The sequence below is a fragment of the Arachis stenosperma genome, chromosome 9 (assembly GCF_014773155.1).
Source record: "Arachis stenosperma cultivar V10309 chromosome 9, arast.V10309.gnm1.PFL2, whole genome shotgun sequence".
Taxonomy (NCBI): domain Eukaryota; kingdom Viridiplantae; phylum Streptophyta; class Magnoliopsida; order Fabales; family Fabaceae; genus Arachis; species Arachis stenosperma.
Window position 1 is genome coordinate 162,752,261 of NC_080385.1, and position 23,584 is coordinate 162,775,844.

At 32.5% G+C, this 23,584-nt stretch overlaps 4 protein-coding genes and 1 pseudogene across 4 annotated transcripts; 4 read left to right on the forward strand and 1 right to left on the reverse strand.

Moving 5' to 3' along the window:
* The first annotated feature begins 703 nt into the window (after positions 1-703).
* Positions 704-4,448, forward strand: LOC130950968 (serine carboxypeptidase-like 27). The gene is made up of 9 exons (XM_057879573.1): positions 704-1,439; positions 1,543-1,638; positions 1,747-1,839; positions 1,935-2,020; positions 2,129-2,389; positions 2,672-2,799; positions 2,880-2,975; positions 3,756-3,861; positions 3,956-4,448. Exons 1-9 carry the CDS (start codon positions 1,064-1,066, stop codon positions 4,100-4,102), a joined length of 1,389 nt encoding a protein of 462 aa, XP_057735556.1. The 5' UTR covers positions 704-1,063; the 3' UTR covers positions 4,103-4,448.
* Positions 4,449-7,024: 2,576 nt separating this feature from the next.
* LOC130951165 (tetraspanin-6-like) lies at positions 7,025-10,054 on the forward strand. The gene is made up of 3 exons (XM_057879791.1): positions 7,025-7,610; positions 8,537-8,880; positions 9,962-10,054. The coding sequence occupies exons 1-3, from the start codon at positions 7,116-7,118 to the stop codon at positions 9,999-10,001; spliced, it is 879 nt and encodes a 292-aa protein (XP_057735774.1). The 5' UTR covers positions 7,025-7,115; the 3' UTR covers positions 10,002-10,054.
* A 1,488-nt stretch (positions 10,055-11,542) lies between these two features.
* LOC130950387 (uncharacterized) lies at positions 11,543-13,195 on the forward strand (annotated as a pseudogene).
* Positions 13,196-13,803: 608 nt separating this feature from the next.
* Positions 13,804-16,702, forward strand: LOC130947600 (uncharacterized). The gene is made up of 6 exons (XM_057876301.1): positions 13,804-14,295; positions 14,646-14,673; positions 15,612-15,842; positions 16,047-16,110; positions 16,191-16,250; positions 16,395-16,702. Exons 1-6 carry the CDS (start codon positions 14,150-14,152, stop codon positions 16,448-16,450), a joined length of 585 nt encoding a protein of 194 aa, XP_057732284.1. The 5' UTR covers positions 13,804-14,149; the 3' UTR covers positions 16,451-16,702.
* An 834-nt stretch (positions 16,703-17,536) lies between these two features.
* Positions 17,537-20,676, reverse strand: LOC130950846 (rhomboid-like protein 19). Its single transcript, XM_057879442.1, has 8 exons — positions 20,486-20,676; positions 20,222-20,352; positions 19,540-19,600; positions 19,253-19,419; positions 18,750-18,855; positions 18,441-18,643; positions 18,200-18,337; positions 17,537-17,860 (listed from the first exon to the last, which is right to left on the reverse strand). The coding sequence occupies exons 1-8, from the start codon at positions 20,522-20,524 to the stop codon at positions 17,773-17,775; spliced, it is 933 nt and encodes a 310-aa protein (XP_057735425.1). The 5' UTR covers positions 20,525-20,676; the 3' UTR covers positions 17,537-17,772.
* Between the last annotated feature and the right edge of the window lie 2,908 nt (positions 20,677-23,584).

The following is a 23,584-nucleotide window of genomic DNA, read 5'->3' on the forward strand; positions in this document are numbered from 1 at the left end:
TCATCATCATCTTTGCCATAATATCTGTCACCGTGTTTACATTTCTCATAATCAAACGAAAGTTAACACGCCAATTCTAACGCATGATATCTCTTATTTTGTGCACCAATGAATCAATAAACCCAAAATCATCTTGAGTAATAAGATTAAATGCTTCCACACAATCCATCTCATAAATAATATTTCGTTGATCCACAAATTTTTAAAATGGACAAATTAAATACGTAAAAAATTTAAATATATTTTTAAACCTTTAAAAACTTAAATATTTATCAACCAAAAATCATGTATCAATGTCATTTTCTCTAAATTTAAAAGCCTCAAAGGTGGAAACTTTGAGCAGTGCCCATGTGCGCCAATTGCCTCCACTCACTGCTCAGTCAACTTGGACTCTGGTATGAATCAACGAAATGTGAGGGATAGTAACAGTAACTCTCTAACAAACAAAGAAAATTCAAAGGGTGAATTGATGACAAATGCATGCTGCTGAAATGAAAGAACCTGCTAACAACTCATTTTGCAACTACTAACAATCATTGTTGTCACTGTTATAAATAATTCATAATATCAAGACACAGCTTTAATGAACATGTCTCTATTCTACTGTCTCTCTAACCAATAATAATCCCTTTCTCTCTTTTGCTGCTGTTGTTTTCACACTTGTTAGATTTTTCTTTATCTGAGTTTAGGTAAGTAATAACTGGACCAGGTGCCACTTCAAATCTGTGTCATTTGAATAAAATCTAGTAATTATCTAGTTAAGATCTGTTTTGCTGAGTAGAAAGAATCAAAGATCTTTTCTTTTTCTGTAACTTTTGTTGGGATTTGTGTTTACTTGAATTTGGTCTTTGACCCTTTAGAGTACTTCCATAAATTCCCATTGGTTCTCTCATATATTCTTTGATTCTCTCTGCTTTTTTGTTTCTTTGTCATGGAGTTGTGGTAGGTGGCTAAAGCTAAAAGGCTAGCAATCCCAGAAATATTCTATTAGCACTTCATTTTTTTTAATCTTTTCTTTTCTTTTCTGGGTTGCTGCAAAAATCTTGTTTTGATTAGCTGAAACATGGGTTTTTATCTTTCCTATGTTGTTGTGTTGGTCTTGTTCATTTTTGTGGGAGTTTCAGTTTCCTTATCTTCTTCACCAATTGAAGATCAGAAGAGAGATAGGGTCACTGATTTGCCAGGGCAACCCAAGAATGTGGGGTTTGCTCATTATTCTGGCTATGTCACTGTGAATGAGAAGAGTGGGAGTGCATTGTTCTACTGGCTCTTTGAGGCTCCGGCGAGCCGCCGACCAGAGAAGAGACCACTGGTTTTGTGGCTCAATGGTGGCCCTGGATGCTCCTCCATTGCTTATGGTGCATCTGAAGAAATTGGCCCTTTTAGGATTAGGCCTGATGGAAAGTCACTTTACTTGAACCCTTATGCTTGGAACAAATGTATGAACAAAATTGAAAAATTTGGCATCACCAACTGTGTTATTTTTTCTTGTTTTCTTGTTCTTTACATGCTTTTGATTGCTTGCTGGTGTTGGTGTTGCAGTGGCAAACATATTGTTCCTTGATTCTCCTGCTGGTGTCGGATTTTCGTACTCGAATAAGACGACGGATCTGTACACATTTGGTGACCAGAGAACAGGTAATGAAGTTGTCACATTTGTTCATCATGTCGATTTTGCTTTGTTCATTATGATCTTGAGTTGGTTGTGTGTTTGTATTTGGGATCTTGGGGTTCCTGAATTTACAGCTGAAGATGCATATACATTTCTTGTTAAGTGGTTTGAAAGATTTCCTCAGTATAAGCATAGAGAGTTCTACATTGCTGGAGAAAGCTATGCAGGTGATTGATTGATATACTAGTGTTTTTCTTAAAGATTTAGGTTCCTGAATTACATGAATTCATGAACAATTCAGTTCCCTAAAATTACTTTTCAGGGCACTATGTTCCTCAGTTGTCTCAAATTGTTTATGAGAGAAACAAGGGAATCAAGAATCCAGTGATAAATTTCAAGGGATTTATGGTGAGAGATTGTAAGATCCATTTTGATTGATAAATGTAACCTTTGTTAAACCTTATTTATATATGTAATGATCTAATTAGGTGTGAATTTTTTACTGATTGATGCAAGGTTGGAAATGCTGTTACTGATGATTATCATGATTATGTTGGAACATTTGAGTATTGGTGGACTCATGGTTTGGTATCAGATTCCACATACAGGATACTGAGAATTGCTTGTGATTTCGGTTCTTCACAGCATCCATCAGTGCCTTGCATGCAGGCCCTTAAAGTTGCAGTTGTTGAGCAGGGTAACATTGATCCTTATAGCATTTATACGCAGCCTTGTAACGATACGTCCTCACTCAGACGCGACTTGGGGGGTCGCTATGTAAGCCTTTTCTCTCAACTTGTTCAATTTATTCATAAACACCATGTCTAGATCCAAGTCCATACATAATTGCTAATGGAACATGTTAACATGAAATTCTAGTTCTAGTAGATCCTCTTGAACCAATCAACTTGAAACTAGTACTATTGTTCCTAAGATTTTGCAATAGCTGAAGTAAATTAGTTAGATTCATTCTTGTTTAGTTCTGTTTTATCTTTAGATTTTGGTCAATCTTGGCAAACTGTTCCATTGTTATTTTCTCTTGTTTTCTTTTAAACTCAGCCGTGGATGTCTCGAGCATACGATCCCTGCACTGAGAGGTATTCCGACTTGTATTTCAATCATCCAGAAGTTCAGAAGGCACTTCATGCCAATGTAACCGGAATTCCTTATTCATGGAAGACTTGCAGGTCTATCTCCTGTTCATATATTCAACATTGAGATGTTTTTTACACAAACTATTCTGATAGAATCTTGAATCTTTTTTCAGTGATATTGTGGGGAACTATTGGACTGATTCTCCTCTAACTATGCTTCCTATATATCGCGAACTTATTAGTGCTGGTCTCAAGATATGGGTATACAGGTGCTTAAGTTTTGCTTCTCATCTTCCATGACTGTTTTGTGAATTGAAGCATATGAATTATTTGGTTCTGCTGCTGATAGATTTTGCTTTGTCTAAGGAGTTAATAGGAAATGATTCTATGTTATAGATTACAAAGAAGAGACAATATAAGCTCATTGATATAGAAAATTTTAGGCCTCTGATTCCCAAGTGGCATTTCACATAAGTGATAGTTAAACATGTCAAATCATTTAACGGTTATCAGCTATCATTTTCATATGCAGATGTCTTGGTGTGAGTAATCACCTCTAGAAAATATCTTCTAGAAAATTGGAAGGAATACATAAAACCGGATATTGTTAGGTGGGATCGATTAGACAGATCAAACAAATATTTTGATTATTATTTCAAATATGTAGAAAATCTTCGGCCAACCCTGAAAACTTGTTTTTTTTTGTGCCTACTAGACTAGTGCATATATTTATTTATTTAGGCACTGTTGTTCTTACTTTTGCTTTCCCTCTAATTGATTGCAATCTCAATATCATTGACTTTGGGTATATTTGACCAGTTGAAATTGATTGTGGAACTTTAACTAACATGATTTATTAATTCCTTCCTTCATGCTAATTGTAGCAGAATATTTCCAACTTATTCTAATAAATAAATAAATAATGATATTGTAGCTCTATTTAGTAAGCAGTAGTTATTTCATGATTAAGGTGGATGACATAACTAACAACAATGGAATTGAATGCTTTAAATTCTTAACTATATTCATTTTATATTTCTTGGCTACAGTGGAGACACTGATTCAGTAGTTCCAGTCACTGCGACTCGATATTCGATTGATGCATTGAAGCTACCAACCCTCACCAACTGGTACCCTTGGTATGATAATGGCAAGGTTGGTACTGACTAATTACCATGATTAACAAGCTAATCAATGAAGCAGACACTAATCATATCTGTTAGCTGAGATCTTTATTTTTTGTTTTCAGGTTGGTGGTTGGAGTCAAGTTTACAAAGGACTGACATTAGTAACTGTAAGAGGAGCCGGCCATGAGGTTCCGCTTCATCGGCCGCGCCAAGCCTTCATTCTTTTCAGGTCTTTCTTGGAGGACAAGCCAATGCCATCTTCAAGTTAGAGCAGCAACAAGTCATTATTTTTTCCAGTTTGTGATTGATTCATCAAAGAAGAAAAGATAAAAAGAGAGTATAGAATCATAAGTATCACCATTCTTGGACCTTAGGCTAAGAATAACTGCAATTCAGATATATATAAATATATATATATATATGGATCAGGCTGAGACAGAAGAATAAGGAATGCATTCCTCATGAGTTCCATCTTGGCTGGCTCTGCCTGGAAAAACAAAAAAGAAAATAATTAAATTGATTGATAAATTTATTTATCAATTCTAGTTCAACTATTTTTATTTGTTATTGAAAAAATTGTGATTATTATTTATATGGAATGTCATTCTTTCTGGATTTTACATTATTATACACATGGCTATGAGTTGGACTCAATTATTTTTAATTTCTTTGTTACTTATCTTTGACTACTTTTAACAGCATTGAATGAATTTAAAGCTACGCAGGGACACTTTGCTTTGCTGAGTTGTCATGTCTATATGTTGTCCGACACGCGTGTCCAAACGTATCTTAATAAAAAATAAAAAATTCTTCTCCGAATACGTCTGGACACACCTAAATACCATTCCATGTTCTTAACATATATTTTTAAATTATTGATTTAGATATATTATATATTATTATTTATTAAAATAAAAAATATTTTAAATACTTGGTATAATTAAAATAAAACATTAAAAATAATAAAAAATTTTAATTTATATTTTATATGTATGCGTGTCCCATGTCATATAAAATTTTAAAATTCGCGTGTCAGTGTATCTCGTATCGTGTCGTATTCCGTATCCGTGTTAATGTCCGTGCATCATAGATTTAAAGAAATATAGTGTAAAAAAGTGAGCATCACATAATTACACAACATATTAACACTATGTCTGTGATGCTAAGTTTAATATATTGAATAAAATTCACATATGTATTAGGACACCACAAAAATAGAATTAACCTAAGATGCAACGAGTTTGGTGAATATTCTTTCATTGGATTATAAAGGCATATCCAGGCCAAAAGCTAAGTGGGCCTAACTATATGGATTTCAAAGCTTTTTACCAATAGTTAGTTATACTGTAAGAGCTCATAAATGAGCCCACACAAAAAAAGTGGCCACATAACCATTGTCTCCTTAATGCACAAAAAGAAAAAAAAAAAAGAAAAAAAAGGCATTTGTCTATTTAAGTTTTCCTTTAGTTGATGTTGATTCAAGTTCAACGACTCACATGAACAAGAATATATTCACTTTTGAATCAACTAGAACTATGAATAAATTCAATTCTATCTTGAGCATAGTTTAAATCCAACACGAAAACGAATGATAGCCATCTTAATCACCATACAAATTTATAACTTTGTCTCAAACGGCCACTTTATACTCATCACTTATCACTCTTGTTCCTTTTATTGTGTAGCCGAATCATGGAATATATCATCTATTCATTTATATTGCACTCATAAATAATATTTAATAAAACTAAATATTATTTGATATTTGTGGTGAATTACATTTATCAAGTTTAACATATATAATTTAATTATTCTGTTGGTTATATAATTTCATCAAATTTTTAATTAAGTTTTTATATTTTTTTTTTCAATTAAATTTTATATTATTTTTTATTTTATAATTAGATCCTTTCTAATATAAAAAATATTAAAATTAACAGAATATTTTTTTGTAAACTAAAAGTATATAGAATTAAGAATATAATTAAATATTTGATTATATATTTTTTTAGAGAAATATTCTATTAATTATAATAATTTTAACGTAAAAGAACTTAATTATAAAATTAAAAATAATATAAAAATCTAATTAAAAAAAATATAAAAATTTAATTATAAATTTAACAAAATAATAAAAATTAACAGAATAATTAAACACGAATAAAATGTCAGTATAAATGATGATAATAAAGAATATTAGACAAGCTAATACATTTGTGTAGAGTTTGGTATGCGAATAAAAGAATTTAATTCATTTTGTTTGAATAGAAACTCCCATGTTAGAATAAGTGTAACAAGACAAGATGCTTTGCTAAAGTATGATTTGGCAATGACAAATCAGAGCTTGGTGGAACTTCTTTAATATCATCAGAACAAGTGACAAGGATAAGGGGAAAAAAAAAAGAAAGAGCATCCATTGATCCATGTATGGTGCTACTATTCTATAATACTTATTCAAGAATACTCCAATTTCTATGTTCCATGATCTTCCTTAGTAAACAAGTCCAAAATGGGGTCCATATCCTAAAAAGCAACATGCACAACTGTTGTTATTACCAAAATGTCCATTAACTTGTCCTAAATTCCTTCCATGCCTTGTCTAAACTCACATGGAATAATGGAATTTATAAGAGTTTTAAAAACGTTAAACTAGTAGAATTAAAAATTTAAATAAGATTAAATTAGATATAATAAAATAATATATTTATATATAAAATATATTTTTTTATTATTTTAAACAAATTAACTAATTTATTATTATTAATTAATTTTTTATCTGAACTAAACCGATTTAATAATCGATTCATGATTAATCTAATTAAAATGGAAACTCAGGTAAAGTCGATTTCACGTGAAGTTGATAAGAATTGTTAGATAATTTAACTGATTTAACTAAATTTTTATCTAACGACTCTCAAATATCAACTTCACATAAATTTTTGCTTCTAATTAAACCAATTAATTCGGTCTAATTCTGAGAACCATAGAATTATGCCATCAGCTATATGGATAAACATGTCAAAATTTGTGACTATAATAAAATAAGTGAAGAAGGGCAAATTTGTCATCTGAAATAAAAATACAACTTCCTTAATAACTAAGATGAAGATAATTAGATATTTATATATAGATATCTGCACACACTCCAATTAAAGTTTCCTGATACACTGATGCAGCAAAAAGAAGAAAAAGATTTGATTTAGCCACAAACAAATAAAAAATAATTGGCACTAACCCTTTTTAAGAGGCACCACAGAACACAAGTCACAAGAAATTATTATCATGATGTATAGGTTCAGCAACACAGTGATTGGTTTCTTGAATTTGTTGACACTGCTAGCATCAATTCCAATAATTGGAGCAGGGTTATGGATGGCAAGGAGCAGCACAAGATGTGCAAATTTTCTACAAACACCACTTCTTGTGATAGGGTTCATAGTGCTGGTGATTTCACTGGCTGGTTTCATTGGTGCATGTTTTCATGTGGCATGTGCACTGTGGATTTATCTGGTGGTGATGTTGATCCTAATAGCAGCACTCATTGGTTTGACTATGTTTGGTTTTGGTGTGACAAGTAAAGGTGGTGGTGTTGAAGTTCCTGGTAGGGTGTATAAGGAGTATCATCTTGAGGATTATTCACCATGGTTGAGACAGAAAATCAAGAATCCTAGATATTGGAATACTATTAGGAGTTGCATTTTCGGTTCCAACACTTGTTCTAATGTTATCAATTGGACTCCTTTGGATTACATGCAGAGGGATATGTCACCAATACAGGTACAATTCTTTCTTTCGTCATTTCATTTATTCCATTCTTGTTAATTTTTGTTAGTGGTAATGTTAGAAAGACAAAAAGAAAAAGTCAGAATTTGTCTTATTTAATATTTACTAATTGTCGCAACAATTAATGAATGCTAAATAAGAAGTTATGGCTGTTTTTGATTGATTTTATTTTATTATCAAGCATTTTCGATTTGTTAGATACAATATTATTTTTTATATTTTTGTATTTGATCTTTTTGATTTACATGCTAAGTGAAGTTTTTAATAGCTAATTAAAGTTAAATTAGTGAAGTAAAAAGCTAAAGTAAAATGTTCATTTATTATTATAACACATATAAAAAAAAAAAAGAAAAAAAAAGTAAAATAATTTCAAATATTTTTAGTCTCCCTCCAACTTAACTATTATACATATTTACATAATTATATTATATATTTATTTATTTTGTTTCGGTACCATGTATACCTTAATCTTTACCAAAGCTCACTAATACTTTTAATGTTTAAGGGTTTAGTTAAATTCTAATTTTACTCTTATTTTTTAATTCTTCTCTCACTTTCCTTTTTAAATTACTACATACGATTATCACTGCTATTTAAAAGAAGGTGATAATTAACAAAGGAAATGGAAATTTTTAGAAAAATATATATATATATATATATTGGCTAAAAAATTAAAATAAAATTTTAACATAGAAATAAGATGTTCATTTCAAACATTACGATGAATCATAAAATTAATATTTAACACTATCTTTATGAATTAAAGGAGTACTGTATCTGAAATATTTTTTACACTATGACTATGAACTATATATTAAAAAATAAAGTCAACGAGTTATACTTCAAATGACATAGTCTCTTCATATTCGTCTAGAAGTCGCGAGTTTGAATTTCACTCTTAATTTTATGCAACCGTACAGTCTGGATGTTGCAAACCACCAACAGCATGCACTTACGGCAACAACATGGAAGAGGAAGCAACAAGAATGTACAACGAAGAAGAACAAGATCCTGATTGCTACAGGTGGAACAATGCCCCAAACTTGCTGTGCTATGAGTGTGATTCATGCAAAGCTGGGGTTCTTGAAGACATAAGAAGGAACTGGCACAAGCTCTCTGTGCTCACTCTTGTCATGCTTGTCCTCCTCATTGGGATCTACACCATTGGTTGCTGTGCTTTCAGGAATGCAAGGAGGGCTCAGACTGATTATCCCTATGGTCATAACAGGATCACCAAAGTCAGGCCTAGATGGGATTACTATTGGTCAGTTGCTTCCTCTCTTTCACTATTTTTCCTTATCATTTAGTATAAAGTAGGAGATAAAATTTGAAATAAAGATAAAATTCTAATTTAATTTGGACAAAAGAATAAAGTTGAAATAATTAATTGAAATGAATTTTAGGTATAAAATGTTATTAAAATGTCAGTCTGTGTCCGTATCCAAAGTCGCTGTATCTTTACTTTTTGGAGGTACTAAAATACTGAAATTTTAAGAATAAAGACTGAAATTTTAGTACCAATCTCTAAACCAACAAACATAATATTAAGTTTCAATCTTTCAGTTTCTGTCTCAATATATCAAAACAAACACTACCTAAAAGTTTAATTTTGATGTACAAAGACATTTTTTTAGAATTATATCAACTAATAAAATTAAAGGTAGAAAAATTTAAAATTTTAACTTAGATTATATTTATATTTGAAATAATGTTTTTTAAATTTTATTATTTTATGATAATTAAGCACTAAAAATTGTATTAGTTTGATCGACTTATCAATTTTTTTGCCTATTTTTTGTTTTATTTTGATTTGTTTGCTTGTATCTTGATTTTCTCCATGTACGGAATCGCTTTAGTTGTCAATTTTTTGTTAATTTAGTTGAATCAACTGATTCAGAATGGATTTTAGAATTATAAATTTTACATAATTATTTAATCAAATTCATATATTTAGATAATTTATTTGAGTAGTGATATGCAGATTAAATTCTATTATTGAAATTAAACAACATGTATTTCAGTAGAATAGAAAGAATATTATTACTAACGTCCCAATAAATACTAATGCGTCTGTTGGCCTTTTTTGTAATATTTTTAAATATTAATATAATTTGTTAAATAAAAATAGTAAAACGATAAATAAAAAATAATATGATTCAATAATTCAAGAATGCGGTAAGAATTAAAAATAAAAAAAAGATCATGTTCAATCTCCTCAAAATAAGAATAAGTAATAAGTTATATTACTTCATTTTTATTAACAATTAATCACTGTGATGTTTGTGTAAAGATTTAATATGTATGATGGTATGAGTCATGTGATGTGTTATTTTTTGTTTGTGAAGGTGGAGATGGTTGCATGACAGGAGAGAACGGCTTTATTAGCTAAGAAGCTTTATCCATCAATCAATGGCCTCTGCTTCAATCAGCTTCCTCCTTTGATGTTTTTTTTTTTTTTTTTTTTTTTTTTTTTTTTTTTTGTACAAAGCTTAATTTTGCTTTATCCCAGGGTCATAACAGACCATCACTTTATCTTTTGCATTTTCTTTTTCAGTGTACGGTTTTGAATTTTATAACATTAAAAAAGAAAAGAAAAAGTAGGTTGAAGTATATGCATTGGGATTGGACGGAATTAGGACCTTAATCTCCACTTGCTTATCTATATATGCTTATATTATTAGACAACTGCCACTAAAAAGTAAAAATACAAATAATGCTATGTAGAATAAGCAATACAATATAACAGTAAGGGGAAAATAATTATGGAGATTGACATCGTGGTCATAGATTTTTTAGGTCACATTTTTATAAAATTGTAATTATAGATTTTTTTAGATTATTTTTTAAAATTGTAATTATAAATCTCTCTGAATCACGTTTTTATATAAACTTTTTAAGTTACACTTTATAATTGTGATTATAGATGTCTTTAGGTCACTCCCTGAAATCATTATCATAGACTCTTTTTAATTCATCTTTTTATAAAAATCGTGACAATAGATTCTTTTAGGTCACTCTTTAAAACTGTGACTATAGATCCTTTTTAAGTCACTCTTCAAAATTGTGACCATAGTCTCTTTAAGTCATCCTCCAAAACTATGACTATAGACTCCTTTTTAGATCATCTTTTTGTAAAACTATGACCATAGATCCTTTTAGGTCAGTCTGCAAAATTGTGATCATAGATACTTTTAGATCACTCTCCAAAACCGTGACTATAGACTCCTTTTAAGTCACTTTTTTGTAAAATCGTAATCATAGACCTTTTAGGTCATCCTCTAAAACCGTGACTATAGACCTCTTTTAGGTAATCCTTTTTTAAAAAATTGTGATCATAGATCTTTTTAGGCCACTTCTCAAAATTCGTGACCATAGACCCCTTTAGGTCATCTCTTAAAACCGTGACTATAGATTCTTTTAGATCACTATTATTTAAAAAATCGTGATCATAGACCATTTTAGGCCACTCTTTAAAACTGTAACTATAAATTTTTTTAGGTTACCTCCAAATCATGACCATAAACAATTTTAAAACAGTGTTTTTTAAAAAATTATGACCATAAGTACTTTTTTATCACGGTAACCAAAAGTCTTTTTAAATTATAACAAATAATTGTGACTATAGAAAATCTATAATCATGATTTTTTACTGTAACCGAAAAAACTATGATTATAAATAAAAAATATTATAGTGAAATTATGTCTTCAAATATTTTTATTAATAGACAATTTATATCTTTTTGAGAGATTGTGAAGCTTGTATATATTTTTAATATTAGTGTATTAATTATATTATATGTATACTAAAAAATATATATATATATATAATATTAAATTTATATACAAATATATAATAACTTATTAATAATTTATTTTTTGAGAACTATCATTTCATTTCCCCTAAGTTATTTCAGAACTTGATGACAATGTCGAATGCTCTTGTGTGTTGTTCTTCTGTTTCTTGATGATGGTCGAGTCGAAAAGAATAGAAAATAAGTGTTTTTTTTTTGTCAATAATTTTTTCTTTTCATTTATTATTTTTTCATGTGAAAATCTCCAAGATTGGACAGGCCCAAAGCAACAAAGTTTGGGTGGATATTTAATGAAGGTTTGAAGGGTTTGATTGTTAAGTTTCGTCCAAAGAAGAGAGGGGACCAGTTTCTAAATCCTAAACTTTATTAGTAGATGATGCCATAGGAATTATTTATCTTGGAATTGCTCTTCTTTATTTCTAATAATAATAAGAATATATAGATGGATTTTAATCAAGTAAAGGGGATAACATAAACGTGGGAAGCACGTCTCTTTCTGTTGGCATATTTGAACAAAATAATAAAACTCCATGAATTGGACTGTTGGAGCGAATTAATTTGTGATACTAGCTTAACCCTTAAAAAAATTATAGATAATATCCAGAACTACTATGAATAGAGGGAATAGCACTCTCAACATTTCAGAACTTGGAGGTTGAAAGAGTTGAAGAATTAATGTTGGAAAAAATGATAATATGATGTGTGAGTTATATATTCGTGGGATTTTTTTATTAATTATTTAGAGATTAAATTAATTAAGAGCAATGTTATATGATCAGTAAATGTTTTTATTTTTTACTAATATTTGACCAACAATTATTTGTATCTATATTTATAAATATTTTGTATACAATAAATATATAATTTGTATCTATATTTATTATAGTTGTGTACACATAAATCAATATAATTTGTATCCAAATTTTTTAGAATTTACATACATAATTTGTATCTATATTTATTAGAGCTTTTTCATCTTTTATCTCCTTCTTCCTCCTTTTCTCACATTTTTTCTCTCGTTTTTTCTATAAGTGCCGTAAACTCTAAATTCTTTTCTTCTTTTTTCATTTTCTAATTCCCCTAAATTTCGCAGTTTTATTCATGTATCGCCCAAGCTCCCTGGTTCACTTGGAATCCTGTTATTGTTTTTGATCTTGAAGTGCTTTTTGATCAACTGAGTCGTTCTGAGAAAGTTGAAATTCTGGTCTTTGAGATCACTTCCAAACTCGAATCTCAAAACAGAGAGCTTGCTCTTTTCTACTATAAATTGCTTGATCTTTGTGTGCAATGAATAAGTCTCGTGAAGCTAAGGATTTGGTTGAGGATTTGAGAGGCAATGGTGGAGGAATTGACCTTTTAACTTTTGAGTTGAAGTTTATTATGTATAGTTATGGGAGGTTGGGGTTGTTCCATGATTTGTAGAGAGTTGTGGAATAAATGAAGAAAGGTGGCTTTGAGATTGATATTGATTACGCCATTATAGTTCTTTCAACTTTTAGCACTCATGGTGAGTACATGAAAATGGTTTCCTGGCTTAAGAAGATGAGAAGCTCATGCATCTCATTCAACTCCTCAATCGACAATGGCAACTCATTCAGGAGGTAATTGACAGTAGAAATAGTTTCCGGGCTTAAGGAGTTACTGGATTCTTGTGTGATTTTGGAGGAGATAATGGTGTGAGATTTATCAGAGGTTAAATTAAATTTGCATGGATGTTATTTGAGTTCATCCTATTTGATTATGCTGTTTTGGTTGAAGGAGATATAACAGAAAAGAAAAATAAGAGCAATGAAGAAGAAAGAGAGTGAATTCTAACGATGGACACAATTATCTAAAACTCAAATTGGGGATTAGGGTTATAAATCATCTCAAGGACTAAATTGAGTTAAATAATGATAACAGCCACGTCATATAGCTGTTATCTGTCTATCATGGCGTCTTTTCGTACACATCATCACGCCGTTAAGAAATATTTTTGGAAAATGTTTTAGGGATGACAGTAAGTCACTTTTGTTAAATTCAGAAATAATATTAAGATCATTACAAATTTAGAAATGACTATGAAACTCAATTACAAGTTTAGAGACCACTTTAAAATTTAACTCATTTATGTGAGTTATCTTCCACGTCCGTGTATCAAAATTTGAACACAATAATGAAATTTTATATTATTAGATGAACTTGATTTTTTTATTTTTTGATGAGTAATAAAAAGTTTTGATTATGATGTTTAACGACACTCATATAGAATAAAAGAGATACACAGGAGTAGTATCAACCTAATAAGAAACAAAAAATACACTATAATTAAATGTAATTGTAAAACACTAAAACTTTATAATAATGAAAGCATTTTATAATTCCATTATCCCTTCCTTTTTACGTGTATGCTTTTGGATCATTGCATGATTATCAGTTTATCACTTCTCTAGTTGGATTCCTTTCAATCATTTCAGAATATTAATCATTATTTAATGCAACAAAGAAATTAAGAAATAGTAATCCAAATTAAATTAGGGTAGTTACATGTAAATTAGGTTTAAACACACTGGAACACTAGCAGTTGTAAGCTGTAACCAACAACCACAGACTAAATTATTGTTTCAGTCAGAAGAGAGAAATCAGAAACTTTCTTTTTGTTCTGCCTCCGTTGATTAAATCTCAGCCGTTAATCTTTTCCCCACTCCTATTCGGACTCCGTCATCGCCGCCGCCAGAATCCATGGAGGTGCGGTCCAACTCCGCCGCCGAGAACCCGTCCGCCGCTTCGCCGCCGCCGAATCGCCATCGTCCGAGCTCCGCCGTGCCACCGTCAAAGAAGCCTCTCGCTTCTCCTCAACCCGTTGATACCACCTCCGTGTCGCAAAGGTTTATTAGAATCAGTTGATGAGTTCTTTGTCTTCTCTTTCTTAAGTCTTATTACTGTTTGATTCTCTGGAAAACACGAGAAATCTTTGAAGATTTGTACTTTTTCCTAATCAAATTGGAAAAAGGGGAAGAAAAGAAACCGTAATTTGGTGGTGCTTTTGAATGTCTTCTTTGTTTCTTTATGGAAAGTGGATTCGGATTTAAATTTTGTTTGGAGTTTTAACTATTCACGTATGAAATTGACGCTTGAATATTATACTTATACTTAATATATATAGTTTCTATATTTAGTGTTTTTCATATGTATTGTTTTTGAATTTTAATGGTTTTGTTTGTTTTGATTTTTGCAGACTCCAGAAGGAATTAATGGCTCTCATGGTATATCTCATTTTGCTTGATTTATTTATTGGGGATTGGTCTTTTCTTTCTTTCTTTCTTTCTTTTCCCGCCTTAAATATTAATCAGAAGAAGGAATCGGTTATAGAATTGATCCATATGCAATTTGTATTGATTCTCCAGTTGCTAGTATAAACTTATGGTCATGTGACTGCAGGTGCAGTATAGGGCTACAAGAATGGTTAATTTGGTTGTGAAATATATTAGGACTTAGGGTGCTACTTGCCATTGTTGAGTAAAACATGTGACAGTTGCAGCAAAACAAACAAAAAAAGAGGAAGAGGGGGTTTTGGGGGGGGGGGGGGGGTGGTTGATTGTTAGCTTCCTATATCAGTACCCTTTCCCTTTTTTGAAAACTTTTAAGAACAAAAAAAGTATAGTGGCTTTCAGGTATTTAGTATTTACATATTCATGATTTTTGGTGTTCATTCTATTTATCCACATCCTGTTTTCATTCAATAAGTGTTGATCCATCCAATGAAAAAAATAATCAGGTTTTAGTGCTCTATTCTGACTTGTTAAAATTCTGTGTATTATTTTTCCTTTTATAAATCAACCTATTAAGGTGGGAAGTAATGTAAAATATGCTGTTTTCAGCTATCCTCAGTTTCTTGGAATATGCTTCAAAAGCCTATACATATTCCCGTGGAAACAATAGCTAACTTCTGTAATTCAATCTTAATGCTATTGAATATTGATAGTGGCATAGTGCTATAGATGTAATTGATTGTTTGAAATTGTGTTTAGCTTTTTAAATCAGCATCTATAATAGGGTGGGAAATTGTGTAAAATATGCTGCTGGATATCCTTGGATCTTTTTAAGAAACCAACCTGTTATGCTTGCCTTCGTCTTTTACTCACTTAATTTGTTATCATCATCTCACAAGCACTATAATGTTGATGGTTACTTTTACTTGCAGATGAGTGGAGGCGATCTCGGAGTATCTGCTTTTCCTGATGGTGAGAGCATTTTTACATGGATTGGCACAATTGAAGGTGGAAAAGGAACTCTATACGAGGGTTTATCTTATAAACTCTCCCTACGTTTTCCCCTGGAATATCCTTTTAAGCCACCTCAAGTGAAGTTCGAGTCGACGTGCTTTCATCCAAATGTTGACCAGTTTGGCAACATTTGTCTTGATATCCTTCAGGTATTTATTAACTTGAAGATCCAGATTTGGCTCCAAGGATTTGGATCTACCATTTTTTTTATTATGGATGCCTGGATACATGCATATATATAAAGAGGAAAAAAAAATGTCAGCTTTTGTTGCATCTCCATACAAAGATCGTTGAATGTTTCGACCAATCTCAATCTCTCAGCTAATGAATGCTATATTTTTTCGCTTCTGTAGGACAAGTGGTCTTCAGCTTATGATTGCAGAACTATTCTTCTATCAATTCAAAGTCTGTTGGAAGGTCTGTTATTCTCCCTATTCAAGTTTTGCATTCACATTCAAATTTGTTGCTTGGCTGAGCAGTTAACTTTTGAATGACAGAACCTAACCTGGAGAGTCCTCTAAACAACTATGCTGCAGCACTTTGGAATGATAAGGAAGGTTGAACACAATTTAAACTCCCAACATTAAACTTTTAATTGTTTGTTATTATTGTTGCTCCTAAGTTATGCTTTATTAGAGTATATGTTTTGAGTTTTGTTGAATGCATTTGTAATTGGGGCCAATTGGATATGTTTTATGCAGATTGCAGGAGAATGATTCACAAACAATATTTTGCTGGAGAAGCACTTGAAAGATGACTGATACATACAGATTCATAGGTTGAAGAAAAACTATGATGCCGATAAATTTGGCATTTTATTTTTTCAATTTGCTTTGATATTGTATCCTGAAACTATGGAAGTTCGGGTGTCGTATGAATGTGATTTGATGATTTTGTGATTTGATGATTTTCTGTATAATAGATGTAAAAATTTAATGACCAAAGTGGAATGATACATACAATGGCAGCTTGGAATTATATTTTCTTAAATGTAATATTCTCTTTTTTGGGTGGTTGTAGCACACTTAATCTCATGTTTGAATATAGGTTTAATTACTCTGTTGGTCCTTATAGTTTTACCGAGTTTTTAATTAAGTTTTTATACTTTTTTTTTCTTTTCAATTGAGTCCTTGTACCATATTAAATTTTATAATTAAATTTCTGTCATCACAAAAACATTAGAATTAATACAAAATAGAATATTTATTCAAGTATTAGGCATATTCATTTTATTTAATAGAATATTTTAATTCTAACATTTTTGTAATGGCAGAGATTTGATTACAAAATCTAATATGGTATAGAGACTCAATTGAAAAAAAAAAAAATATAAGAACCTAATTGAAAATTCGGTAAAAATATAGAGACTGACAGACTAATTAAACCTTGAATATATATTGAGTAGTAAGTTTTCATATAGGTCTTAAATTCTTATTAATCAATTATGACAAAGATAACTCTTTTTATATTGTTTCTTTTAATATTTCAATAGACAAACTTTAAAAAGGAAAAGCTTTGCCAATAAATTCTTGCCTCTAACATAATTCTCTTTAATATTTGTTGGGGGTCCCCGTCAATTTTGTGACTTATATTTCACTAATAACTAATTTGCAAAGTTAAAATCAAGTTACTAATATTTCATACTATGAATATATCTCAAATTGTGGATATGTAGCAACTCTTGCTTGGGATAAAGTATACAACTTTGGCGCCACATTTTATATTTCATAGTTTCCGAACTACCATTCTTCAAAACAATAAAACATTGGATTGATAACTAACAAGAGATTCAAACCTTTCAAGCAGTTGAATAATCAAGTTACCTTTGAATTTTTTTATGTGAGGAAATAAATACACCACTTTTTTACATATTTAATTTGGAAAATGCACAACAAAGAGAAACTTTAAAGTTTCATAAAAATATCAGTCCAAGCCAAAAATGCACATTAAGAATCTTGCTCATGGACACGGACGAAATCACAAAAATGTTTTTCATTACTTTAACAGCTCTGGAACATTAACAATTTCGATAGCTTCATTTCGCCGAACTATTCAGAATTTACAAAAATAGCTAACAAATCATACATTTTGTGCAGCATCTGTTGGCAACTCTCCTGCACTCTTTGCAGCAGCCAACCTTTCTTCCAGTGCTCTTGCGCCTCTTTCCCTACAAGAAACAACAACACTCGCAGTTATGAGATTTTTCATCTAGTTTAGTTACTACACTAATGACTGCAATTAACTTCTGAAATTGACTAAAAGTCTAAAACAAATAAACAGTGCTTCTCACAGCTTTTTCTCTTCTCTTCTAGCTTGAATAATTTTACTAGCAAGCAATACATTACAGCCAGAATTTAAAGGCAGATCCTGCAAGCATCTGTGCTTACAAGGGTAAAGCTGTGTACATCTACCCTCCTCAGAATTTCACTACTTGTGCATTTGTTTGTCCTTTATTCTTATACACAACTAATAAAATTTGAACTAAATCAAAGCATTGTGAGATTACCGTCTCCTAGTTGCCTCAATGGAGTCAGAACCGGGCAAAGGTTCAGCTCCTAGGGAGTAGCCTTGAGCATCATTAGATGCACTGGATCTTCCACATAGCATTCGATGAAATATTGATGCAATAGGGTCTATAACTGGCCTGCAAGGAAGCAAAAGATATAGATGATCAGAGGTTGCTGAGACTAAGACTAAGGAACTTATAATTTATCATATATGATGGTCAAAATATAACTCTAGTTTACCTTAAAATCTCAGGGAAAAATGTAGAGAATGCAAAATCCTCGCTTGGGTCACCCCTATACTTTGTTTCTGATTTCCTCTGCCAGTACCTAAGGTAAATCCAGCTCATGTATGTGCCAAATATTATAGCTGGAAGATATGACATTGCCTCCAGCGTGAAGAAGCTCGTAGCAATAGAACACAATACATTGATAGACGGCAACCACTGAATAGAAATGGAAGTGGCACCATATTTTAGGGCATTGACATAAAACTGATGTTGCTGGAAAGCAATGCATTATAACCAAAGGAACAGGTTTAGAATAACAAACCTTCATTTTTATCTTAAGGGCAGGAAGTTCTTGATCTGGTATGATTTGCTTGATGCCGACCAACAAACCGGATATTACCCCATGAAATCCAGAAAGTGGCATATAACTAGAACATTGCAAGGGTATTAGATCTACAGAAATGGATCAAGGAGCAAATAGTACACAGAGTGTCTTACATAACTCAGCAGACAGCATATTTATATAAAGTAACTTCAAGACCTGAAGGACCTACAAAAATAATCTTATTTCACAATTTCAATTTTCTGCTTTATGAATACTGCCGGAAGGATGGTCTTCTAAATGTTGAACCTAAAAGAGACTAAGTAATCAAGCTTCAAACAGTCTATTTAGCTTCAAACAAAAAAATCAAGAGTCTAAATGCAGTGTAAGGTGTGGAGAAGTGGAAAATCTTACAAGAACAAAATAAGTTCGATAATAGTATGAGAAACTAACAGAAAATATCATCCCAGATAGTACGATGATAATGGATTTTAAATACTTACAGGTAAGTCTCCTGCGTCTTAATGTAGTATAAAGAAATAGCAGTGATGAAAATACACACAGAAGTCAGAACGTTAACTATAAAGATAAACTTTATGAATTCCCTAGGACCCCAAACTGGTTCAAGCAGCTTCCCAATGAACAGAAGACCAATGGTGTTGACCACTACCTATAAAATAATATGAAATTGAATGTTAATTGTGAAATTTTCCTTAATGCAATGAACAGATTCAGGATATACAATGAAGAAAATATAGAAACTTAATATGAAGGAACAGTAAGCCCATACCCCATATATAGATTGTTCAATGTAACCAGCTGTAATAAGGTTCCAGCCAAATGGGATTGTCCTGCAAAATGAAACCATCAGGTAAGTAACTTTCAAATAAAAAAACTCTAATTATCAGTGGTGTGAATTTCAATAAGGTGTGAATTTCGTATTTTTTCATGGTTGGAATCCTTGCAAGCATTGAAAGGACAACAACTCTACACTAAGCACGCCTGCAGTAGATTGAAGTCTATCTATTTACTACTTCTATGAAGAGAACTTCATCATGACAAATGCGAGGAAAGGTACCTCTCAAATCAAATGCAGATGTCCAACACAAGACAAACACCAATAGTTGAAGATGCAAATTTGCCGAATGATTTTAGGGTCACAAAAACAAGCAATTATCCACAAAAAAACCCACCACTCAAAAAGAAAACTTAGTTGATGATGCTTCCACAATACTATCCAAAATTTGAGTTGGGATCAATAAACAGGAAAGAGTAAGCATATCAAGTAAAAAGCACTTTACAATTGTGATAATAACACATTGACATTTTACCAAACAGATTACGGTCAGAAACAATGAACTAAGTAAAAATAAACTATGGCTCAGAAACAGTGTGACTTGACTAGAAAGACTGAGACTTCGATGCATATACACGAGAGCATTTATGTTTGTTTGGATCAATGAATGAGATACCTTGCGGGAATGAGAGCGACGTAGGTAACGGCAGAGGGGAAGACGGTAACGACAATGTGAGCAGCAACGAGCACCACAACGAGGCCTTTGCAGAGACGCGTGAACCCTGACATTGAGAACGGGCTTGCGCCCTGAAAACCGATTGCAATTGGAATTCAAATTCGTGAGTGTGAGAAAGAATAAAAAAGAACGAAAATTGAAAGCAAGATCTGATTTTGATTCTGATCTCAGATAGAGAGAGAGAGAGGAAGAGAGAGAATATACCCCTGAAACTGAAAGTGGAAGCGGTTGAGTAGTGCTCATGAAGAACGAATGAGAGTGTATGTGATGAAGAGATTCAGAAGAAGAAGAAGAAGACGACGAGATTCAGATTCAGAGAGAAGAAAAGGTAATTTGCAAGGCGTGGGAATGGTGTTTATGCTACACTTCTTCTTCCTTACTCCTTACTCCTTAATTCATTCCATTTATGAGATTAATAAAATTTGGACTACTTGAATTGAGTTAGTCAAACTTTCTAGAGAAAGATCATGATTAATACTTTTTATGAGGTAATGACCAAATTAGTATCCGAAATATTCAAACGCTGGTATTTTGGTATCTCATTATTGTTATTGATAAAATGATTTTTAAAAGATTTTAAAATTTGACAAGCGTACCCACGAGTTCACCGGAGCACATTTTCGGCATGCACATTGCTGATATGGCCACCGTGTTTTGGTGACTTGGCAAATCATCCCCAAAATTCCCTCCCCAATGCACATTCCCTCCCTTTCCCTCTCCCTCCCTGTCACAGCCCCCATTTCCAACGCACACTTCTCCCTCATCGCAGTTTCTGCCGCATCACAAGCCATTTTCCAACGTACACTTTCCCTTTCTCCCTCAACACCACCATTCACAGTAACAACAACTTTAACATCAAAAGCAACAACAACCTCCACCACTCTCTCTCTCTCCAACGCACACTACCCCTCCCTCCCTCAACCCCACCACCCTCTCTCTCCACCACTCCCCCTTTCCCAACGCACACTTCTCTCTCCCTCCCTCAACACCACCATTTACAGCAACAACATCTTCAACATCAACAGAGTTGCCCCAAATTATGAATTGTCCCAAATTTTTAGGTTAAATTATCATTCAAAAAGATTAATCACAATAAAACTCAGAGAAAACAAACAAATTTATATACATTAATCAAAATAAAATAAAATAAAATAAAATAAAATAAAACTTAATACAGACACCACCAAAACAAGAATAGAAGAAGAACACCAGACACAGAAGGGCACGACACGATGGAGCCAAGATGGAATCCAGACAGAGGAGGCATGGCAACGACTAGGGGCTAGCAGCAAGCAGATACAAGCAATGAAGGCGTACAGACAACGCAATGCCACGAAGGAGACACTGGCGGACGCAGAAGACCCGACGACGAGATGGCGACAGTACGGTGTCGATGACACTGGCTTTGTAAGACTGATAAGGTTGAGCTCTACTGCTGTTTTGGGGGAGAATGAGTTGAGAGTGTGAGACAATGTGTTGGAAATGGGATTAGAATTCAAAGAGGCAAGGGAAGGAGATTAGAGTTCAGAAATGGGAATTTTGGACTGAGGAGGGGGAAGTACGTTGGAGATGGGGGATTAGAATTAGAGAGGGGGAGGGAAGGATTAGGGTTGGGGAGGGGGGAGAATATGTTCAGGAAGGAGAAGGGGAGAGTGCGTTGGAGATAGGGGATTAGGGTTAGAGAGGGGGAGGGAAGGATTAGGGTTGGGGAGGGAGGAGAATGCATTCAGGAGGGGGAAGGGGGAGTGCATTGGGGAGGGGGAAGGAGAATGAGAAGAATTAGGGTGGGGGAGGGTATTTGCCATCTCATCAAAACGTAGTGGTCATGTCAGCACTGTGCTTGCCGGAAATGTGCTCCGGTGAACTCGTGGGTACGCTTGTCAAATTTTAAAATCTTTTAAGGACTATTTTGTCAATAACAATAATGAGGTACTAAAATGTCAGCGTTTGAATCTTTTAGATACTGATTTGGTCATTACCTCTTTACTAATATTAATCAACACATTACATTAATATTTTATTTTTAGTAGATATTTATATGCAATTATTTTTATATAAAATTGATATTTGAGAAAATGTTTTCAAAAGATTAATATGCTCTGTTAGAATTTTTAACTTAATAGAATTTTTGTGCTATCAAAATCAACGTTTTTTATACATACCATAATTTCATTCCTAACTTAGAGTCATCATATTCATCTTTATTCTTTTCTCTTGTCATTACCTCTCTGAATCATGGCAGAAAGTGGAAGAAATTTAATTCGCTCTGTTTCTTTGAGTAATAAAGAGAGGAATGATGTAATACAATTGTTAGAGGAGAATATAAAAGGGTTATTCACAATTGCATTAATAGTCTGGTTGAAAGACTTTTTATTGATAAATTCTTTTGAATCAGAACCATTAATGGGGCGCTTAAAGCAATTTGGGGGAGACAAGTAGGGTTTTGAGTAAAGAAAATTGATCACAATCAATTCCAATTCTTCTTCGATAACTAGTGGGATGTTATGAGAATTGAGAGAGGCTCCCCATGACTTTTCAAAGACTATGCTCTCCATGTCCAGTATTAGAAAGACGGGATGTACATTGGAGAACAACTAATCAATGAGATATCAATATTGGCCCAATTTTGAAATATTTCTGAAACCTTTAAGACATTGTAGGTTGCTCGAAAGCTTGGTGAAGAACTCGGTAAGGTGATGGATGTGGGACTGTTTGTTGTTAAAGGGAGAGAGACACATATCATCAAAGTAAGGATAGTTATTGATGGAAATCGAACTGTAAAAGATTCTCTTAAGGTCACTGGTCCTGACAAGTCTCCAATTGAAATGGCGGTTCGATATGAAAGACTAGGGACGGTGTGTACGTACTGTGAAACTATAGGCCATGACCATAAAATATGTGTTGTATTTTTGGAGGATATAAAGAAAAATAGGTTAAGGGAGGATAAGATAGGAGAATAGATGAGAGCTGATCAAATTGGTATAAGGGTAGAGACTAAGGAGAATGAAAGGAGAAAGAAAAAAAGCCTTCAAGCGAGTCAGCTCCTTCGTAGAAAGAAATCGCTCCCAAAACTTCATAGTAGATGAATTTTTAAACTTGAGTGTCAAAGACAAAAAAAGGTACGATCAAGCAGTAAAGAGTCCTTCCAGGAATGAAAGATGTGATGAGGAAAAGGAAAATGATAGGAGTATAGAGGATACTATGGTTATAAGCTCGAATCAGATTTAGTTGGGAGGAACAAGTAGTTTCCAAACGAAGCATGCTAACACAGGGGTCCTAACTGAAAACCGCATACCAAGTACT

Coding starts and splice junctions, on each gene's coding strand:
- LOC130950968 (XM_057879573.1), top strand. CDS start 1,064: ATGGGTTTTTATCTTTCCTATGTTGTTGTGTTGGTCTTGTTCATTTTT. Junction 1,440..1,542: donor CCCTTATGCTTGGAACAAAT/GTATGAACAAAA, acceptor TTGGTGTTGCAG/TGGCAAACATATTGTTCCTT. Junction 2,021..2,128: donor TAAATTTCAAGGGATTTATG/GTGAGAGATTGT, acceptor GATTGATGCAAG/GTTGGAAATGCTGTTACTGA.
- LOC130951165 (XM_057879791.1), top strand. CDS start 7,116: ATGATGTATAGGTTCAGCAACACAGTGATTGGTTTCTTGAATTTGTTG. Junction 7,611..8,536: donor GGGATATGTCACCAATACAG/GTACAATTCTTT, acceptor GCAACCGTACAG/TCTGGATGTTGCAAACCACC. Junction 8,881..9,961: donor CCTAGATGGGATTACTATTG/GTCAGTTGCTTC, acceptor TTGTTTGTGAAG/GTGGAGATGGTTGCATGACA.
- LOC130947600 (XM_057876301.1), top strand. CDS start 14,150: ATGGAGGTGCGGTCCAACTCCGCCGCCGAGAACCCGTCCGCCGCTTCG. Junction 16,111..16,190: donor AATTCAAAGTCTGTTGGAAG/GTCTGTTATTCT, acceptor TTTGAATGACAG/AACCTAACCTGGAGAGTCCT. Junction 16,251..16,394: donor ACTTTGGAATGATAAGGAAG/GTTGAACACAAT, acceptor TGTTTTATGCAG/ATTGCAGGAGAATGATTCAC.
- LOC130950846 (XM_057879442.1), bottom strand. CDS start 20,524: ATGAGCACTACTCAACCGCTTCCACTTTCAGTTTCAGGG. Junction 19,420..19,539: donor TTGAACAATCTATATATGGG/GTATGGGCTTAC, acceptor ATTATTTTATAG/GTAGTGGTCAACACCATTGG. Junction 18,644..18,749: donor CCCTTAAGATAAAAATGAAG/GTTTGTTATTCT, acceptor ATTTCTATTCAG/TGGTTGCCGTCTATCAATGT.